Source organism: Mangifera indica, chromosome 4, assembly GCF_011075055.1.
Source record: "Mangifera indica cultivar Alphonso chromosome 4, CATAS_Mindica_2.1, whole genome shotgun sequence".
Classification (NCBI taxonomy): Eukaryota; Viridiplantae; Streptophyta; class Magnoliopsida; order Sapindales; family Anacardiaceae; genus Mangifera; species Mangifera indica.
This window is the reverse complement of record NC_058140.1, coordinates 9196682-9212991: the sequence shown is the minus strand read 5'-3', so window position 1 is coordinate 9212991 and position 16310 is coordinate 9196682. Positions and strand designations below refer to the sequence as shown.

The 16310-nt window shown below is 31.0% G+C and overlaps 1 protein-coding gene across 1 annotated transcript; it reads right to left on the bottom strand.

Moving 5' to 3' along the window:
• Positions 1 to 1042: 1042 nt before the first annotated feature.
• Positions 1043 to 2385, bottom strand: LOC123213328 (E3 ubiquitin-protein ligase RING1-like). Its single transcript, XM_044632737.1, has one exon. It carries the CDS (start codon positions 2241 to 2243, stop codon positions 1227 to 1229), a length of 1017 nt encoding a protein of 338 aa, XP_044488672.1. The 5' UTR covers positions 2244 to 2385; the 3' UTR covers positions 1043 to 1226.
• Between the last annotated feature and the right edge of the window lie 13925 nt (positions 2386 to 16310).

The window sequence follows — 16310 nt, the reverse complement described above, 5'->3', positions numbered from 1 at the left end:
AAGATGTAAATAAATAAATATTCAAATAAATGGAATACAATAAAAATAAATATTTAAATAATATCAGGACTTCTGGTCCAGATTCTTGGTTTTGTAAACTTCAATTTACAAATGATATTTATGATTTTAGGTCTAAATTTATGATTTCGTAAACTTCGGGTTACGAATGATATTCAAGATTTCAGATCCAGATTCATGATATTCACGACTGCAGGTCTAGATTCATAATTTTGTAAACTTCAAGTTACAAATAAGATTCAAAACTTCAGGTTCAGATTTATGATATTTCAGACTTTAGGTCTAGATTCAAAAGTTTCAAAATTTCAGGTCTAGATTTACAATTTTATAAACTTCGGGTTACAAACATTATACAATTATAATAAAAAATTAAACAGAAATATAATAAAAATTAAAAGTTAACTAGGACATCACAACTGAGATATCCGTATTTATAATATTTAAGCAACATAACGTGTAATGAAAATAATTAAATAAATTCTAGCAGTGGAGTGAAATAAAGGCAGAAGAAAAGAAGAAGATATGTATATATGTATAGGGAGAAGAACGATTTTCTATTTGATTGAGAGAAAAAGGCACCTGTAAAAATGAGAGGAGAGGGCTTTATATAGAAAGCCTGCTGCCCCCATTCTTGACTTTAATGCATGTTTATATTCTTGCATTCACATATAATTTGTCAACTTGCCCACGTGGTGGAAAATCCACCATATATAACAGTGTAAATAATTTTCTTTTTAACTTTTGTTGATTTAATAGCTTCGTCGGTGACAATTTTAAATTCTAAATATATAAAAAATATTATATTTAACCTACTTACTAACATTTGCCATACTGGCGTTTCCGACTCAGTTCTTTAATATAAAATATTAGAAGGGGTAGTTGGCAGGTGGACTTTGTTCACCCTAATAATGATATTCAAAGTATTGATCTTCCAGTTTTCACCCTATGGAATTATTGCAAAGGTTTTTGTAATAACTAAATTCCAAGATCGAACAAACTAAACAACCTCATAGAGAAATGATAATTTCATCAAACAAAACTGTGAAATATAAGAAGAGAATTTTTACTTACAAATAATTCTTTACTGGTGAAGTTCTATTTGTTTCTTGATCTTGAACACAAAAAATAAAGAAAAAGCCTCAGCCCCCCGATTCATGTGGAATCTAAAGTGTTCGGATATCTGACCTGAAACATTTGGAGTGGCGGCTTCAAATGCTCCTTGGTAACAATAATTTCCCATTGCAAGAAGATGATCTTTTGAATGAAACTGGACCAAGTTGCAAAGTTCTTGAAATTGAAGAACTTCTCACAAATCTCCTCAAGCTTTCAGTCCTGCTTACTCTTCTTGGAACAATTCTTATTCTTGAACTTTCTCTACGTTCTTCTTGAATGCCAAAATTAGCAACACCTTGACTTATCTTAAAAGCCGATACAGAATCCAAAGAAACCGATCTTCTAATCGGTTCAATTCCAATCCTTCTTTCAAAAGCTGCTTCCTCCAATTCCCTCTCGGTTTCTCTATCATCTCGCAAAATTTCAGCCTGGGTATCTCTGTTAGTCGTTGAATTATCAGTATTCGACTCCGATGTCGATGACGAAGAAGATGCTTCACTGGACGTAACAATTGGAGCTCGACACATAGGGCAATTGGTGTGAGAATGAAGCCAAGTATCAATACAAGGGAGATGAAAAGCGTGATTACATTTAGGCAAAAGTCTGAGAGTTTCATCCTCTTGAAACTCGTTTAAACAAACGGAGCACTCACTTCCTTCAACAAGACCATCGCCTTTCTTATACTTGCAAACCGTGATGGAACTAATAATCGACGGCTGCAGACCGACGGTGTTGATGTACCAGATATGGTGGTCGACCACGGGGCGATGATCTTCATCAAGAAAATCATCGTGAGTTTCATCATCATCTGTTTGTGGCGGCTGTGACGATGCTCTCCGGGAAGCACGCCGATTTAAATAGAACTTGAAGTAGAGAATATAACAGCAAAGAGCAACAAAAGTAACGGCCAAAACTGGTAGTATGATAATCAACAACTTGTGAGGTTTGTTTGAATGAGGAGATGGTGAAGAGATAGGCGGAGGAGTTTGTGGTGGGGAAAAAGATTTCATACATACCTCATAACAAGAAGATTTTATAGAGTTACAGTCCGATTTGCAGAATTTTTCAGCTTCATCCTCTGATAACCTTCTAGGATATGGAAGGCGCTCCATGATGTTAATACAGAATGAAAGGGGAAAAAATAGAGATGAGAAGAGATGGATTGGGTAGGGTGGAAGGTAGACGGTTCAAGACGGAAAAAAAAGGGTAAAAATGGAATGAGAATATTAAATATTGTGAAGAAATAAGTGCAACTTTGAATATGAGATGGTGGAGAATAGAATAGTATTGTGTATTCCATTTTCCTTGTAAATTTTCTGTTTGTTGACTTTGTTGATTGCGTGCAAAGACATTGCGGTTGATCCTTTTTTGGTAAAACACATGTTATAAGTAAAATATGAAAAAAATGACTATGTAAATATTTTTTTAATATTCCAATGTTATTGCCATACCATATTATTAGACCTGGCCACGGGCCGGTTTGGCCCATGAACTGGACCGAAATCGGCCTGGATAAAATCGGAATCGGAATCGGACTGAACCGAAATTGAAACCAGATTTTAACAGTCTAGTTTCAGTTTATCTAATTTTGAACCGTAAAACAGCCGGTTCATACCCGATTTATGAACCAACATGTAAACCGATGGTTTACTATGCTGAACCGGAATTTTTGAATTTTTTTATTTTTTAAATTTATTAAATAAACCAACAGTTCCCTAGTTCACTGCTCAAATGTGCAGGGGACCGTCGGTCCCCTACAACCCTGCAATTTTCAAAATCATATTTTCACCCCCTATTTTTTAAAATTCTTTTAAACAAATTTTTTTCTATATATATACCCATTCCCATTCAAATTTCAATCTCTCAAATTTCATTCAATCTCTCCACTCTCTCACTCAACCCTTCAAACTCTCATTCTCATTCTTTCAATTTTTAATACTCTTTCAATCTTTCAATTCAATCAAATTCTCTTCAATTTAATTAAATTCTTTCTTAATTTTTTATTAATTCTAATTTCTATTTTTATTATACAATTCATAATTAATTATATAATTTATTTCTATAATTAATTTTATTTATTATTTTTTTATTATCTTTCATAATTAATCATATAATTTATTTATATAGTTAATTTTATTTATTATCAAAAAATGACAAGTAGTGAAAATTCTTCTGGTAATAGAAGATTTGGTCAATATTTACATATATCAAATGTAAATGAAAATCAATTTATAGATGATTTTTCAACACAAGAAAGTGAAAGTCAATATGTAGAGGTGGAGTAACAACAATAACATCAACAACAGATGGAGATGGAACAACACTCTCAAAAAATTTCTACATCCGATATTTTCAAGATTCATTTCAAGAAAATATAAAAGGAATATGGTAATTTCGATATTGCTTGTAATTATTGTAGGCAAATTTATAAATTCAAACAAGGAGGTGGATACGGGACATTCAAAAGGCACTTAGAGTCAAAGCATCCAGAAAAAATAGGGTAAAGTCAGGGTCAAACACAAATAATCGGGTATGGTTCTACACACAAATATTTATTTATGTATAGTGATAATAAAAGTAAAGAAGAATTTATAAAAATGGTAGCAATAGATCATTTAACATTAGTTTTGGTGAAAATTTAGGTTTTAATAATTATTGTAAAACTGCATTAAATCATTCACATAAAACTATTCTAAGAAACACATTAAAAATAACATTATTTAGTTTATATAAAAAGCAAAAAAGAGAATTAATTCAATTTTTTACAAATTTTGATAGGCGTGTATCTATATGTAGTGATATTTGGAGTGACCATTGACAAGTTCACTCTTATATGGGTATAACTTATCATTGGATAGCTGATAATTTTCAATTACAAAAAAGAATTTTAGCATTTAGGGTGTTTGATGACCGACATACTGTCAATAATATTTATATAATAATTAAAGAAATATTAGAAGAATATAAATTACTTTATAAAATTTTTTCAATTTCATTTGATAATGCGCGTTCAAATATTGTCTCAATAAATGATTTAATTAATATTTACAAACCTAATTTAGGTGGTAGATTTTTTCATATTAAATGTGCACGTCATGTATTAAATTTATGTGTACATGATGGTTTACATTGTCTTAATAATTATATTAGTCCAATAAAAATAGTAATTTCATTTTTATGGACACATCCCCAAACTATAAAAGAATGGGGTAAATTTTGTAAACAATATAATAGAAGACCAAAAAGATTTCCTAAAGACGTGACAACTCGTTGGAATTTAACATATGAATTACTCAACGAATCTTTTGATTATAGGGATTTATTATGCTCATTTATTTCACAACATGTGCCACAAGTTATATTATATCTCCAACATTAGGATATTTGTAAAACAATTTTAAATGTATTAAGAAATTTTAATAATACAACTTATACTTTAAGTGAGGTTTATTATTCCATTTCTCATTTGTTTTTAAATGAAGTCGTTAATATTATTGAGGCTTTACAAGAAGCCGAACAAGATATTATTCTACAAGAAGCTATTTTTTTAATAAAAACAAAATGGTTAACTTACTATAAAACAATTCTAGAACTTTTTTTTGTTGCATGTTTTTTTTATCCTAGATTTAAATTAGATAGTGTCACAGATTATTTGACATTATATTATGAATGTTTACAATTAGATTGTGAGGGTGAAGTTAATATTTCATTAACTATAACTAACATTATGAATTTAATTAAAGAAATTTATGCTGAATATTCGTTAATTTATGGTAACCAAGGTGGTTCTTCTTCCTCTCTACCACCTATTGCCCTATCATCAACCCAAAATATGAGTTATGGTGATCGTATTATGATGCAAAGGGGCAAAAGACCAAGAGGAACATTAGACTCCACCTCAGAGCTTGATATTTATTTAACTACTATTTTTTAGTTTAGTGACAGCAATATAGGTAAAGACTTTCCAGTTCTAGAATGGTGGAGTCAACATGCATTAATTTTTCCAATATTAGCAACTATTGCTAAACAAGTCTTGATAGCACCAGTATCAACTGTCGCAGTAGAACAAGCTTTTAGTCAAGGGAGTAATATATTGGATGAGAGGCGATCAAGTTTGGCTCCCGAATCTATTGAAGCCCAAGTATGTGTGGACGATTGGACAAGAGTCGAATTACGCCAACAAGAAATAAAAGTGGACTTCAATGAAGAATTGTTTGATTTAACTACGAATAGTTCTATGACAGGAAATAATACTCAAGATAGTGGAGGTGAATCATAAGGTAAGGGGGTACTACCAGCTATTAGATATGCAAAGGTAAGAGAACTACGTAAACTTTGATTCTTCTAAACCCCAATAAGATACGTAAGAAGCTTAATTGAAAAATTAAGTCCAAACCTTTCTTTTAATTTTCAATTATTGTAATTAATAATTTAAAAATTAAATCAAGATCATGTATTAGAATTGACGGTTCAATGTCGATTTCAAACCGAAACCGTATCTTCCGAACCGTCATATTATGGTTTTGGTTCAGGATTCTTATTTTTTCGAACTGTGAACCAATGTTTCAAATCGAAACTGCCGGTTCATGAACCGTGGCCAGGACTACATATTATTGATTGGGATTAATTTCATGAGAACTGTCAATTAAATTTTATATTTTATTATATTATTCGCAAAACTACCCTCGTTTATTTAATTATTCCCTTGGCCTTCAAATCCGGACACTTTCTGAATTCAATCTATGGTGTAGGCGAGCAAATGAGTAAAAATCCATGTTTATTTATCAATAGAGTTAGGTGTTTTAGTTATGGTATCTAGGGTTTTTCAAATGAAAAGAGAAGGAAACAGGGGAAAGAAGATTATGGTTTTTTTTTTTTTATATTGTTTTTGTAAGAGACAAATATACCTTTACAAGTGTTTAGGGTTCACTGCATAAGTAGTTGGATATTTTTGTCATTTCACTATCTACTCAAGTTTTCAGTTAGTATGATAGAAATTTATTACTTTATGAACAGTAATTAACCTAATCAATTCAAAACAAAATCATGATGAAATATAAAATTTAGAATCTGAATTTTAAGCCCAAATTGACATCCGATTCATAATTTTTAAAAATTTAGGGGTTTAATGTTGTAGCATTGCGTAGGCTATGAATTTACGAAATTTTGTCCGGGATTGTAAATAAATACATTGATTTTGGAAAATTAATTGATAATATTCATCAGCTAAGAACAGTTATTGCACCAAGTAATTCAAAACTCAGTTAGTTAATTTCCACCCACAGACTATGAAATTAACCCCTAAGATATAAATTATAATTGATTTTTGGAATATATCAGTACCATGTAACCTGTTAAAATATATAATAACAGAAAAATCTCTAACATTAATAATAAAAATGTCTCATCAATCACGCCGGACTACTAACTGAAATTCCAGGAATTAGGAATTCAGCATTACACTTCAACAGTAATTCAAAATCTAAAACTAAGAAGTCAAAATTTTCAAAAGGAGAGGTCAAAACAATAAAAATGTAAGAGACTTCATAATGGTTTCAAAAGGAGAGGTTAAAACATTCGGAGGCGTTAGTGGGCCGGTTATGGTGGGACTGCTTTAGCATTGCCCACTGGGACTAAAGGCCTATGGCCTAGATAGTTGTAGGCTTTCGAGATAGGTTAGCTTACAAGATACATAAGGCCCACAATTCGGTCGACTCATTAATTTTAAAAAATGATTTTTATATTATAATTATTTTATTTATTTATTTATAATTTATTAAAATTTTTTATAATATTATGCATAATATTGTGTTGGGCTGCGCTAGCCGATAGGCTTGACATGACAAGTTATAATAATGGGTCGAGCCTATCTAAACCAAGCTAAAATGTCATGTTTTAAGTCTAGCCACTGGTTGACCCAACCCATTTGACATGTCTAACACAATCAATGGGTAATATTATTTGTTTTAACTTATGATTCTATTGTTATTTGTTTGTCCTAATTTTCAGTATTTTGAAAAAATTAAATTAAATTTGTTATACAGTCGAAAATCAAGTCCGTTATTAACTCTTGAAGATTATTCTAGTGGACAACGACTCAATTGATAGCAATTGGTAAGGAGTGACTTTGAGTCCAAAAAGTCAAAAGCTTAAGGAATATTGTCTACCTTCTAAAAGTATTACAATGAGACAAACAATATCATGTATATCATGACCTCTATAAATAACTTAGCAGTATAGATAAATTTTCCAACAACCGTGTAGTAACTCTTCTTTATATTTAAGAGATCACTGTCATATAATTATTTATAATTATTGCATTTGCTCAAATGTAATACTCTTTCTCTCCATATATATATATTGAGCTCTTGCTATCATTTTGTAAATCATTTCATTTATATCAATAGCTACAACCTAGACATATGTCTTCATACAATTTTTAGAATGAACCATATAAAAAAATAGTTAGTGTTATCACTTTCATCCTAACTTTTTATATTCTTGCACCCATATCTTTTTCCATTCATCTCATTTTCAATTATATTGCCAAGTAGAAGAATCACTCAATCTATGACTACTTTCAATCATCTTGTTGACAAAGATCATAGTCATAGCTCATCACTTATGCCACTCTTGGACAATCACCTAATCCTTAATGGCTAGGGAGCAACACACTACACCCCTAGAAGTAGTGTCATAGATAACTAGTTTAATCAATGTTATCCAAACGTTCATACAATGATTTGATAATGCAACCCTAAAAGCACCTGCAAGAGCACCAATTCCTTACAAACAATTCATGATAGGTCCAATACTTGTCAAATAAATTTTTCATCTCTTTTGTCCCCAAAGGAAGATGACAAGTAGCCATCAAGACAAGGCATATGTCCTCTATCTAGCATGTGGAGCATTACTCACACAATAGATCTATTGTGCATCATTATGGTATCGACACCCAAGATGCAAACTTGAACTCACCAGATGACAATGTTGACTCACACAATAGTCATTCATTTTTACGCAAAAGCCCTAATTTTATGTCAATGCATGACTTCTCCTATCCTTGTAATGATAGTCTCATCATGTTTGAAGAAGTAGATTTAGGTAATCCTCGCCAGTTTCATACCCCAAAATGGTTCTAGTTTAATTTTCTCATTCTCTAACATATTTTCCATGTCAAATAAATACAATATAACACCAAAAACAACATATTAGAAAACATGCTCATAATGACATTATCACATATTATTGTAAAAACCAAACATATCAATATAGGTCTCAATGCTTTCTGTATTATATGGATATCTCATATTAACATAGTTATCTCATATCATATAAACTATAACCAATAAGAATCCTATTATTTCATATCTCAGATCAACCATAAAACCTTTTTTTTACAAAAAATAATCTCTCTAATTTACCTCACTTCCAAGTCATCAATTTCGTTGTTGAACTCTTCCTTCTCTCATAAGAATCACTTTCTTAATCATTGAAAACATTTAAGAACATTAGGGCTATATAAGTTGATAATCATTGAAAACATGCAAGAAATGCTCCTTAAATAGAATTCAAATAAGATAATCATTGGAATGGTTAAGCACTATCAGTGAATGGTCATTTAGCCTATTAAATTATTTGACATGACATATTATCCAAATCATCCACCTAGCATGACACGAACTTATGCGCATTTGGTCATACATGATTGTTTAACAACCTTAATTTCAAATTCTTCAACATTTAACCAATATTCTCATTCACAAATATCAAAACCAACTCATTTATCACTAAAAAGACAAAAGTAACCTCGCTATGCAATTATGGATGTTACACCATTTTATATAATGATAAAATAATGTTTTTTAAACCTTGGTAGTCAACTTCCTATTGTAAGTAACCCAGAGGTTCTTTATCATATTGACAGCAAATAATTATGTGATTACTGTAAAATTAATTATCTCTTTATTCACAAACCAAAATTGACCTCTAACATGACATAATAACCACATAATTAATAAAAAATTGGTGAAAGACATAAATCTATTAACAGTACCATTACCATGAAATTGAATCATTTTATCCTTCAATATCTTATCAAAGTTGAGACAAAAAATCAGTACTACTTTAGAACATCCTTTGATAGAAGTATTTGATTTATGTAACAACCCAACAAATTCGTATTAAGCAAAAAGATAATCCTAATATGGCCATTCATTGTCATCAATCAAATTACACTTCGAGACAACTTTAAATATATTATGGAATGATGAATTCTTTGTTCATCCATACATTGCCTCAGTGCACTTCTTAATGTATCAAATTACTATTGTACTTGCAACCTTAAATTATAAGGTATGTTAAGTAACATCAAACTATGTCAATTGATGCACAAAGACACTCTAGTATTCTATAAACATTGGATTTCATCTATATGAAATCCTCTATTAGGTCAATTTGGTGAACTTGCTCATGTCAAACATCCATGAAATTATCAATAAACAAGCTTGATATTTAAGATCCATCACTATCTTTCGATAAGGTTATTTAAAACTATAATAGCCTATTTACATTATTAATGCCCTTGGTGATGATAATACTATAGCTACGAACATTCTTAGAATTGGCATCCAATGTGCTCATAGGATTCTCACAATTAAGATACACTTGATTCCCTTCTTACGGTCTACCAATCTGAGGACATTTATCTCAAATATAGATTAAATATGCAAATAAGATAAAAAGAATGTGATTTGTTATTAATAATCATGATGCAAACATTATTTATAGAGTCAAACACAATTGCCTTTATAGTATTTACTTTAACAAAAAGGTATGAAAAGGTTGAAGGGTTTAGGGGTATTTATAATGAAAGGAGGGCTTAGTGTAAAAGTGCAATGAACAATTATTTTATTATTTTTAGAGTAAAAATAATAATAAATTTACGTCATAACCAAGCCTTGGGATTGGACCAATATGTCGATAACGCTCAACTAGAGCAAACTACACCCTCAATGGTTTGGTCCACACTCATTTTTCCACCTTTAATATTTTTTAAAGTTTAAGTATCTAGTACCCATAAAAAGTCTAATGCATGAGTCAAGGTTACATTTTTTAAAACAATAAGTATTTTGAAATGAACCTTGGGAGAACCATATTTCAAAAGCTAGCTATCAAGATTAAAGAGTTTAAAGTCATACAAACCTCATACTAAAAGTTCATATTTTTTTATGTGAGATCTAAATGTAATATCTTGCACTTGAAATTCTAACACACCACCACGCTTTACAATCCCAATGCCCATATAAGCTAGCTATACATTAGCTCACTATTAGCCTTGAGCAAACACTATAATACCAATATTACAACCCATGCCACACGATTGAGATTAAGAGATGTGATGGTGACTTTGTACCAAATTTTTACAGTCCTAGTTGGATCAAAGAGTCAAATCATGACCTTGAATTTGAGTAGACCACTGATGAGCTATTGTGATAAGGAATCAAGAACACAAGGCAATATATGATAAAAGTGTAAGTGAAAAATGAAAGATGTTTTTTATTGGAAGAAGGTTAGCCTTTATATAAGAAAAATTCTAATGGTAAGAAACATATAATCCATTAACTATTTGCTGAAAAAGCTAAACAAATATAGACAAGGTAAATACTTTGACTAAGAAAAAAGAAAATAACCCATTTTTTTTAATCAACAAAACAAATAAACTCGACCAATTCTCCCTCACACGAACCATATTTTTTCTTTGTATGTGAGTTTTGTAAAACCCCTATTCATGAGGACTTTATCTCGTTTAATCCATGTCGTTTGACTAGTAGTTCTTGTCTTTGTCTTTGTCGTCAGATTAGAAGGACAGCTTTGGTTTGTCTTTGTTCTATCGAGAGTGATTTATCAAACTTTGAAGGTTTCGATGTGACTAAAGTATTGTTTCCAATTTTTTTCTTTGGTAGTGATACTTGAAATTATAGGTGAACATAACTTGAGGCAGGAAGCTCTAACCTATAATCTATTTTTTCGATTCAATCCAATACCTTGAACTATCCATAAAATTGGGTTGTTAATTTTTGAGATATTTGTCTAAACATTATTACTTGGTGATAAAGCTAGATTTTAATGTATATCTAATTGCTTTAAGTGAATTATTGCTCCATATAGTGGTGGACCCAAAATTTTTGTTGAAAGGAATCTTCATGTAGGGGTAAATATGAATCAATCGAGTCCAAACACCCTTGACTCAAGTTCATTAACCCAATATTAGTGATGGCTTAAATTTAGCTTGAATTTATAACTCATTAGCAAAACAATGTCGTTTAACCAATTAATAAATAAAACCACCCATTTTAGCTATGAATTCAAGCCAAACCAAGCTGCGAATTTAAACCACTAATTCAAGCCATAAATTTGAGTCAAAATCAAGTCAAATACCTAGTAGCTTAAGTTTGGCTTGCTTTAAAAAACAATCCAAATATTTTTACTAAAATTCAAGCTAAGCTTAGCTAAACCTAGCAAGCTTAGGTTGGATCCAACCTTACCTCCACGATGGTCAACAACATCCAACAGTCATCAAATCAATAAAAAATCCTTAACTTAAAACTATGTTTTGCATGAATGGGTGTGCATCCCATATTGCATGACTGTTCATGACCTGTAATTTATGCATTCCATGCATGTGATGATGATCCCTATTTTATGGACAATCTTTCATGATGTCCAAAATGCATAAAATTAACTTGTTTTCGTACCCTAATTGTCTCTACAAAATTTTTACTCATTCCTCATATAAAATCTATGGCATTAAACTTTTGTAGTGTTTATAAACAAGAGTTTTACCCAAATCTCAACAACATCATGATGTACTATTTTATTTTACAAAAATAGGTTCATGGATTTTCATAAAAAATACTTATCATAGTCACATGAGTGATCCCATCCAAATCTTTCTCATAATATCTTAACATACTCATCATCAAATTCAATACATCAGCCACAAACTATCATCACACAAAATCCAACATTATATAATTTTTAATCATTCCTTGAAATTAATCTACTCATGCATAACATAAATAACCTGTCCAAATACTCAATCTTTTCATCAAATCATCATAATCATAACCATAAATTATCAATCATTCAATTGGTAAAGGAAAACCTTAATCCACCATAAAATTTAAGCATGCACAAAATGAAGGAGAGGGTCCTACCTACCAGTTTCTTCCTTGTCAGTAGATTTGATGTTGAAATACCTCATTTTTTAAATCAAACTCACCAAAAACTACCATTAACAACCAAGAAAACACTTAACAAACTCCCTTTATTTTTGCTAATCAAAAGTGTTGAAAAATCATAGGATAGAGATCTCATTATTCTAGCAAACATGCCTTTTAAAAACATCCCAACATAATGTCACAAATAGGTATTCATGCTTCGCTTGGATGATCTTTCATTACTTAAATTTTTTGACATGACACTTATCCACTTTAGCTGTCATGGCAAGTAATGCACGAGCATCCTCATCCAATGCATGGTCTTTTAACATCATCAATTCAACACACTTAATAAATTTCATCCTAACTCACGATAAACATATTTAAACACATAAAAAATGTAAAAAGACTAAATAACCCCTGAGATGAACCTATAGGTGTTATAATTAACCACTACAAAAGTAGTAAACTTTCCTTTTGAAAGAGATAAGTCCTTAATAAAGTTTATAGATATATCTATCAAAACTTATGTGGTAATTTGAATTGGTTGTAATAATACCATCATTCCTTAAAAGTCAAACTTTTGGCATTAGCAGTTGTTACATTCTTGTGTGAAATATCCTTCATGGGTACCTTTTGTGGATTCTCTTAAGCAATACTAGAACAAAAAAGGAATCATGAGGAAGATAAATCTTACCTTTGAAGATTAAAGTATTATGTTGAATTTTCCAAGAACCTATGACTTATTTCCCCCCTTTGGACTAATCAATGAAGCCTTTGAAGTTCAAGATAGTTATTGTTCTCTTCTCGAATAGGTTCTAGCCCATTGTTGTGTAGGGGTTGATAAAGCCAAAATTTTTACTATTTTTCCTTGCCATGAAATGGCATCAACTACTTAATTCTTTTATCCTTGTTGATATTTAATGGTAAAGTCATACCCAAAAAGCTTGATTAGCCACCTTTGTTCTGCTTTTGTTGCTACTTTTTTCTCCAACAAAAATTTAAGACACCATTGGTCTATTCTGATAATAAAATTTCTTTCTAATAGATAGGGATGCCACTTTTACACTGTCAAAACTAAAGCCAACAATTCCCTTTTATAGGTGGATAGGGAAAAACTTTTACCTCAAAGACTTGTGCTAGAATAAGCAATCACCTATTTGTTTTGCATAAGAGTTGTTAAGCTCAGTCCAAAGACGTCACATTCTATGACAAAAAGGAGGGAGAAATTTGGGAGTGCTAAGACAAAGGCTATGGTCATAATGTCTTTGAGTTGTAAGAACACTTGATATGTGACTTCACTCCATTTAAGGGCATTCTTCTTGAGTAAGTTTGTGAGAGGTTGGGCAATGATACCATAATTAGTTATGAATTTTTGGTAGCATAAAAAATCCTCATAACTCTTTAATTGTAGTTGGGCCAACTAGTCATTGTGTTGATTTTATCCAAACCTGTCATGACTCTGTTTTTATTAATAACATGCCCTAATACTGAATTTATTTTTTTGCAAACTAGCATTTCTCTTTTTTTACATCAAGATTGTGATTCCTTAAACTTAAGAAAAAAAACAATTTTAACATATTCCAAATGTTCTTGTCAATTTCAATTATAGAGTAGAATATCGTTAAAAAAATATTAAAATAAATTTCTCAAGTATTTTTTAAAAATGTCATTCATGAGAGTTTGAAAGTAGATGAAACATTAGAAAGACCAAATGACATTATTAGAAATTCATAGTGCATGCTTATAAAGGCTATTTTGGTAACATCATCAGAATGCATAAAAATCTGGTAGTACCTAGATCATAGGTTGAGTTTACTGAACCACTATGCTTGATTCATTTTATCTAAAATTTCTTTAATAATTGGAATAGGGGACTTGTCCTTAACTGCAAGCTGAATGAGTGTCCGGTAATTTATGCAAAACCGCCATAACCTATCACTTTTCTTGAACATGAGTACATATGATGAAAAAATGCTTTGGCTAGGATGAATTATTCCTTGTTCAAGTATTAATGACACTAGTCATTCAATTTCCTATTTTTTAAGTGGATAGCGAAAGGGCCATACATTCGCCTGTTTACTATCAAGTGGTAGTGGAATTTGGTAGTCATATTCTCAATTTGGCAATAGCCCATTAAGAGTTTGGAAGATTTTTGAAAAATCCTATTGGATTTGTATCTATTCTTTCACCTTAGGGTAGGTTTCCTATCTGTTCAAAATCAAAGATATTGGTATAAGCATACCTTGCCCATTATTCTATAGTAGTGCCTTGTTTAAATTCTTCTTACAAACTAATTAGGCTATTATAGTCAGGATATAGTGTAAATGACATTCTTGTTCATTTTGATTTTCAATCCCATGTCTTTGAAATTCCATAAGATAGACCCAAGAGTTTGGAGCCACTACGCTTTAAGTATGGCGTCATACCCTTCAAGTGATAACACATAATGATGGTTTTAACTTAATGGGATTTGATAGTTCATTTGATGCATTCAAGCAAGAAATTATGAGTCAATCATGAATTGACGAGAATTGTGATGGGTGTGCTTACAAATTGTATCCTCATTGTTTGAAGTGTAAGAATTCCAACAAGGACATGTAGAGAGATTTCAAGTGGCTCAAGATCCATGTTGTTATCTTCAGCAAGTTGGAGTTTTGAGATGTTGTTATTGTCATTGTCAATCCTTTGTTCAAACTCAATCATAAACAACTTCCTGCAATTATGGTTAGATGTGAACTTTTCGTCACAATAGAAGCAAAGACGTTTGTCTATCTTGTAATTCTGTTATTATGAATCTTCAAATAGCTCTGGTGGGTGTAGATTAATTAGGTTGTTGGAGCTTGCAAATTATCCTTAAAGAGACACATTATTCAATTAAACTCAATTGAAAACCTTACAAAAGCTTCGTTTATTTTTTGAGTCTTTGAATTAGTAGCTCTGTAACTCTAGTTGTTGAACACCCTTCCCAATCTGGTTGCCTCATTCAAGTTCAGGGTTTTCTAAGCTTGTACATCCATCCTTAAGTTTTCCTTTAGGCTGTTGATATCCTATTTCTTAAGTGTTTGTCAAGATGCCAACCTTAGACAATAGTCAATTGAATTGTTATTGATTATTCATGAAGAGTTCCCATGTGTTTTAGCTTACAAAGATCAATGAACACATTTTTGTAGTTAGACATCCCATATCTTTGATGTATCCCATCCTTCAAATCCTCCCAATTTAGGTTACGGTGAGATAGTCTTTGCCTTTGAAACCACATTTGGATCTCACCCTCCATATGATATGTTGCTTGTTGCTTGATGTATTTGACATTTAGGTGTTGTATTTTGGAATTCGTAAAATGTCTCAACATGACAAATCCAAGAAGCTGGATCTTCAAAGCTATAATAATTTGGGAAATCAAGCTTTGCCAACTTAGGAGTGATACTTCTACTTGTAATTTCCTTTCCGTATGCCTATAAATAGGTTATGACCTATTATTGAACTCCTCATCTTTGGAATATGACAACTCTGAAAAGTTTCTTTTTAACTTTTACCAAGCCGAGCTAGCAATTTGTTATTGGAACTATATCAAATAATATGAATATTGAGAAAACTATATCTCAAAAGCTAATTTTTTTTTTTTTTTATATTGAAAAGCTCAAAGTCATTACACTAGAAGTTTATTTTTTTGACATGAGATCAAATCTCATATCTTGTATTTGAGAGATTAACATATTTTTTAAAAATATATATATATAAATAAACATGCATTGCATATGGTCACAATTTCAAAACTAATGAATGTCACACAAATAAAAACATGGTGGTTTCTTCAATAAAAAATTAATTAAAAGCTCACCGAAAAAATGCACGAACATTTGTAAAGCTTTTGGAAAAACGTTAAAACGGAATAATTTGGATAATCTGATTATTAGAGGACATGATTATAAGTAGGTTGACAAGATTTCGTAT